The 6,914-nt window shown below is 35.1% G+C and overlaps 1 protein-coding gene across 1 annotated transcript; it reads left to right on the top strand.

Moving 5' to 3' along the window:
* The first annotated feature begins 5,304 nt into the window (after positions 1-5,304).
* LOC132606735 (non-specific lipid-transfer protein 2) lies at positions 5,305-6,560 on the top strand. Its single transcript, XM_060320360.1, has 2 exons — positions 5,305-5,745; positions 6,331-6,560. Exons 1-2 carry the CDS (start codon positions 5,411-5,413, stop codon positions 6,338-6,340), a joined length of 345 nt encoding a protein of 114 aa, XP_060176343.1. The 5' UTR covers positions 5,305-5,410; the 3' UTR covers positions 6,341-6,560.
* The last annotated feature ends 354 nt before the right edge of the window (positions 6,561-6,914 follow it).

Raw genomic sequence — 6,914 nt, 5'->3', positions numbered from 1 at the left:
TCTTGAGCTTCGGGGTTGTTGCGACAGCGGGTGCCGCGCCCCCAATAGGATTGCCTCCTCCTCGGAGTAGGTCTTGTAAGGCAGCGTTGACAACATTGAGCTGATTGGTCAAGTCGTCGATGGCTCCTTGCATGGCAGTCAGTCTGTCTGCCTCCTGAGTCCTCTGGGCGAGGTCCTCATCTCATTGGATGGCAGCCGTCCGCGCGGCTGCATTCGTGTCAGTAGCTATATTCACAATGTCTTGTTCGGCCTGCCGCATCCTGCGGTCCAGGTCCTCCACCCTTTCGGTCACGGGTCGAAATCTATTGACCGCAGTTTCCAAAATCAAGAGGCGGTCTCCATGGTTCACCATGGTAAGAAAATGATAACAATAGCAAGGTGTTCCCTCGTCCGATGTCGAGCCTAAGCTCTGATACCAACTGTTACGCGGCGCCTTCCTGAGACTTCTTGGAAGGGCGACGTAAGGCTAAGCAACCGATGATTCCAAGGTTACTGTCCGCCAACCGGGGTCCCCTCCGCACGCTAGACGAGACTGTCAGTGCCGTGTGGGAAAACCAATGTCAAGAGCAATTGAGAGAACAGGAAAGTGAATTGAGAAAATAGTTGTTTGCATTAATGAAAGCTATTACAAAGAAAGCAAGCGGTGTCGAGGGGGAGATACACCAGTATAGAGAATTGATTGCTTGCTTGAAAGTTTTGATTGCTTGATCCCCCTAATAATGCTTTAAAAATAAAAACCCAAGTCATAGAACTAGACATAGACTTGCTAGAGAAACACAATCAAAATACATAAAGTAAACTACTCTATAATTACAACAAAAAAGAGACCTAACTAGAGCAGGTCCATGTGCACCCTCGGTCGGGGCACTGTCATGCGCGCAGGGCACTGTGCGCGCGCGCACTGGGGCGCCGACATTGGGCGCTGAGCGCTGGCACTGTAGCAGGGCTGCATTGACACTGGGCGTTGGGCACGCGTTGGGGCGCGGCCAGCGCAGGAGCGCGCGCGAGGGGCATAGATGGGGTGACATAGGCAGAAGCAACCTTGTCACTTGGGGCGTCCGAGACCACGGGGCCGTCCATGGCGCTAGGCGCTGAGAGGCTTGCCATGGCGCCATGGGGCGCGCCCAAGGGGTCATGGGGCATGGCTGGAAAGCCGCCCATGACATTAGTTATGTTGATGTGGAAAAATATACTCCAATAGATTACGCGCGTCAATTCATGACTTGTCACGTGGACAAACTTTTTTAATGACTGATCCGGCTCCTTTTCATTTCATATTCTCTACATTTTCTCAAATTCTTACTTCAATGAGTGACAGGTGTCCATTCATAGGTTGAGCCAAGCAAGATTTGAAGTTTATTGATTGAGATTATATTCTAGTTCTTTATAGTTACTAGATTTTTGAATTAATAATTTGTACATATTTAATGAGTTTTTTAAAAAAACTACAAAATTTGAACCAAGATTACTAGGCTCGGTTAAACTCGTAATGAAAGAGCTAGCTCTATCCTTATGCTCATTTTAACATTAATGGTCTAGATTTAATTAATTGAAACAAGGTCTTAATCATATACTACTTCTGTTCACTTTTACTTGTTCAGGATTATAAAAATAGATTTTCACTTTTACTTATTACTTTTAGCATATCAAGACAAGACAATTTCTTTTTTTCTGTTTTACTCATAGTATTAATTACTCATTTCAAATCATCTTTCAAATTCATTAAAACGATGTACCAAATAATATGGGTATCATGGTACATTAAGCACTTCATTTATTATTTCTTAAGGGGTATGCAAAGTCTATAATGGACAAGTAAAAGTTAACGGAGGGAGTACTAAAGATAATAAGTATTTCCATAATTTTTTCTTAAACTTTGGCATTCCGTTCCCACGACAGTAATGGTCTAGATGTAATTGAGTAATTTTACTTTCCATATTTATATTTTGCATGGCTTTGAAAAAATACTCCCTCCGTTCAAAAATATTTGCTATGTTTCACTTCTCAATGTTAAATTGTATGAACTTTGATCAATATTTTAATATGTATTTTTTCACCATATTAATATGAGAAAATTGCAATTTATAGTACTCTCTGTATTGTTTTCAAATATCCAAATTTTGAAGTTAAATTATTTAATCAATCTAATCCGTTTTAGTTGTGTATATTTGTGAAATTGACTATGGAAAATTAAAATGTGACAAATATTAGCGGTGGTAATATTCACTAAAAGGATAAATTGATTTGCTTACGCTTGTTTAGTTTTTTTTTTTATCTCATTTTAATATTTAATATTACCACTCTTCCTTTCATCACATATCAATTTCTCTCTCACATTTATTAGAGAAAGAGTAAGAGTAAACGCTATCTTGATTTTTAAATAAAAAATGTTTTGAACCAAATAAATTTGGTAGTCACGAAAAAATGGACTAGATGGATATCGGAACACGATTATAGCTCAATTGAGTAACCTCTGGAGACAAGAAAAAGGATTGTATATTGGACTTAATAATTTTTTAAAAGCTTCTATTTAGCTTTATAGATATTGGGACACGATTATAATTTAATGTCATATTGTCGTAGTATATTCTCCGTGATATTAAACTGGCAATGGATGGTAATTTATTGAACTGGCAATTGATCTATTTCAGCAAACACATCTACATCCTTGTATTTATTTATCAAAAATAATATATCCCTTGCACAATCAAACATCTCAATTCTCAACTATTTCAAACAATGAACTATGCATTTCTTTCTCCACAATAAATCCATTGCCTAACTTACTCAACTGGAAGAAATAAAAATACCAATCAACATAACAAAATCTACAATGAAAACATGCAAATTTCTTCATAAAACAACAAAGAATATTGTAATAAACAGTTCCTGTTCATTCAAGAAAACCAAAATTAAAGACGTGAAATAGGTAATTTTTTTCGTTTCATAAGTAATTTTCTATTATTCTTTTTGCTGAGAGAAAAATTAAAGCAAGAAGGGATTTGAGAATTCTTTCATTCTCCCTTCTCATCCAAGCAAAGAAATGGAAATGTGTCCAAGAAGTTGAAAAAAGAAACTTGTTCTACTAGTAAAAGTTTCGTTTCGTTTCGTTTCGTTTCGTTTCCTTTGCTAATTTCAAGAATGCATGTCCAAACACAGTGTAGATCAAATTCATAGAGGTAGATAAGGTCGGTGACCTAATGCCAAACGCAGATTTCAAAAAGACTTTTGGATATTCACGTGGGACTGTTAAATTAGGACATATTTGGTGCATCAATATTAAGGGAAAAAGGTAGATATGGGCAGTCAGTGCCAGCCTCCTGAAAAATGCAGATGAAAAAGAATGGACCTAATATGATGACAAACAAATACTGTATGAATGCTTTGAAATTGGCTCATGGAGTATATGCTTTGTAAAACTTTTTAGGAAAAAAATACATATTCATATAGATAAAATAAAATACACCTAAAACGCCGCGAAATTTAGAATCACCTTCACTTATGATGATTAAAGTGCAAAGATAATATTGTAATACCACAAACTAAATCTGAATCATAAATGATGGAGAGAGAACTTTTAAGACTGTTTCTAGTGAAATCAAAATAATTTGCATGCTTAAATAACCAATCAGGAATACAATTAGCTAGGTTTTTATCCTTCCCATAAAACATACTACTAAGTTAAGAGTCCAATCTCATTTCAATCTTCTCGATAGTACGGATCATGAAATAATTATGTATCAAATAATATAAAAATCAAATACATATTTAATACATATAAATAAAAGCCAAATAGTAATTGTGCGCCACATGCACTTTCATATTCGTAAAAGATGTATCGGAAACAATCAACGTAAAGCAAAGCAAAATCATATTATAGGACCAACAACATTGATTAGGTCTTTAGAAATGATTTTGGGAATAAGTAATTAATTCTAAGAGTAAAACATAAAAAAAAAAGACTTATGTTTTTTTATTGATACGTTAAAAGTGACAAGTATATTTTAGTATATATAGTAAATAAATAAAAGTGAAAGGATGGAATAATATGATTTCCATTTTTATCATTCGAATTCTACACGCGGTAAAACTCGTGGTAAGAATATTATCCTTTTAGTGGACCCTATATAGCGCAAAGTTAAAGTAGTTGCATCAATAAATAAAAAATTAATTCTTTAAATTTACTATACTAGCTGTGTAATTAACAGTGCTAAAAATAAGCCATAAATAAGTTTGGCGGGTGCGTGAGACGTGCGACCATGGCATATTCATAGGCTGCTGTTGCTATTAATTTCTTCAGTACTCTCAGTCGACTATTAGATTGGCAGTATGTGTCCATTTCATAGGAAAATCTCTTTCCTAGTTTCCTAGAAGAGTGTGTTACATTGATTACGTATTTCATGCTTTTAAAATGCAGTTCCTTGAATGGAGAATACCAGCTCAAGTAGTACTCCACTCAGTACTAAAATTTGCAACGTCCTCAGTTGAGTAAGTAGCAATACTAGGTTGTACATGTTACCACAAGTGAAAACGAAAATGTAATTTCCCAGAAAAGCATTCAAGACTCAGGTGGTTGAGTGTTTCAACTTTCAAGTACGAATTCTAGGCTGTACAACACCCTCGAGGATAATAACATAACAGTAATATAAACATACAATTCATGTAAGAAAGTGAGAGTGAAACAGATTTATTAATTTACACCATGTACTGTATTATAGTACTCCCATTTTAATTTGTCTCTTACTCCTTTTTCTAAAAATTAGTTAGAAAAAGCATATTATGTTTTCATATTAGTAAGTTTTAAATTTCAACATTCTCATTTAACCCTTAATGGCATTTCTTTTAACTGGATGCCCTTGTTTTTAATGTCAGTGAATATTTTTGACATGTTATACACACCTTTAATTTAAAATAATAATTTTAAAATTTTTCTTTATAATTTTAAATATATCTAATCGAACTAAACCACATAAAATTAAATAGAGGTAGATAATTCAAAAAATAGGCTGCCAAAATTAATTAACTAGATAAAGAGAAGAACATAAAAGAATAGTAAAAGCTTTCGGTGCTGAGATCATAGTCTTAACAAATCCTAACGTGGTACGTGAAAAGTCCTACACGTATTGACTAAAATTGACTTTATAGCCAAATAATGCACCTTCCTAATTACACATACGTATACCCCTCGAAAAGCATTATTGAATTTAACCTCAACCACCAACTAATTCTTTCACTCCTCCATTGGCCGGCCATTAATTATTTTGTTCCTGCTTTCCCTCTATAAATAGCCTAAGGTCTCACTAGCTTTTGCACCCAACACTCGAGCAAATACATTTGTAATATCCTCCAATTCACTACTTCCTCATACTTTCCTCATTTGTTTCATCTTCTCTAATTTTCTTTGTTAAGAATGGAAATGGTTGGAAAGATTGCATGTTTTGTGGTTTTGTGCATGGTGGTGGTTGCACCTCATGCAGAGGCAATGACTTGCGGCCAGGTTCAATCTGGCTTGGCACCCTGCCTCCCTTATCTGCAGGGTCGCGGCCCTCTAGGAGGCTGTTGTGGCGGAGTTAAAGGTCTGTTGGGTGCAGCCAAGACCCCAGCGGACCGCAAGACAGCGTGCACTTGCCTGAAATCAGCTGCTAATGCTATTAAGGGCATTGATGCTGGCAAAGCTGCTGGTCTCCCTGGTGCTTGCGGCGTTAACATTCCTTACAAGATCAGTCCCTCCACTGACTGCTCCAAGTACGTTAATATTTTACTTTCTTCCTTTACTTGAGGTTATCTCCTATACATTTACAAATGTAAAGTGTTTTTATACTATGAGATTTAATTGATCTTAGTACAAAAACATGATCTATGTCAAGCCTATATAGTACCAGAAAAATAAAGTAATCTTTATTAGTTATAACCGATTAAATTGCACTGATAATTTAAAAACATTTTAATATATAGAGTAATCTTTCTTAGTTACTATAACATAAAACTCTGTTTTGTTATCCTTAAACTATCCGTTATTGCTGGAAGTGTTAAAGTCACTTGAAATTGAAAGTGTAATAACATAGTACTATTTTGTGACAGAATGAATGATTTCTACTACAAATATTGTCGTCTAAATTGTTATAGAAGGATGTAAACACCCGTACTATCAATTAAAGTAAATTGAATAAAGGAGTTACACTAACAGTAGTAAATTAGAAACTTCATATGATAATGCTTGCTATATTATTTTTTCTTAACATATATAAATTGGCTGATAAGTGAGAAGATTATTATACGTATATAGCCAGTAATTTACTTGGTTAATGGTGATTTAATGTGGCAATGCAGGGTCCAGTAAGGTTGATGAAAGATCATTTTCACTGAACAATCTGAAAGTAGCTAGCGCATCATGAGGAGATGAATAAAATGGATCGAGTTTGGTCCTGCTTATGGATCTATTTTTCTTTTGTGTCTTTTGGAGTCATAGTCAGAGTCTTGTAATGAAGCTTCGGCAGTTGGTTGTATTACAATCCGATCTTTCATAATACATATTACTATCCTCTTTATTTTAATGTCTATCCCACGGTTTCTTCTCCCCGTTCTCCCTTTTTTTGATTTACTTAAACTTTCATCCTTTGATAATCAGACTAAAATCATTTACAGAATCAGCCAGGCTAATAGGTAGTGCCTACGATTAATTAAACATGAGTTGGTAATCTTGAACAAGAGAATAGTGATATTGGAATATGATAAATTACAGTACTGATGGGTGCATAGACCATACTCTGTCTCGTGAGATATATATTCCTAAAACAGAATACTATCAAAGAGTTCGCATATACTTATATGCTGTACAACAAGTTAATGTAAAAAAAGACAAAAGTAATAATCAAAATATAACTGAAATGAATGTTGAGAAAGAAGAGCTAGTC

The sequence above is a fragment of the Lycium barbarum genome, chromosome 8 (genome assembly GCF_019175385.1).
Source record: "Lycium barbarum isolate Lr01 chromosome 8, ASM1917538v2, whole genome shotgun sequence".
Classification (NCBI taxonomy): domain Eukaryota; kingdom Viridiplantae; phylum Streptophyta; class Magnoliopsida; order Solanales; family Solanaceae; genus Lycium; species Lycium barbarum.
The sequence above is the reverse complement of the archived record's forward strand: the minus strand, read 5'-3'. Positions and strand labels throughout refer to the sequence as shown.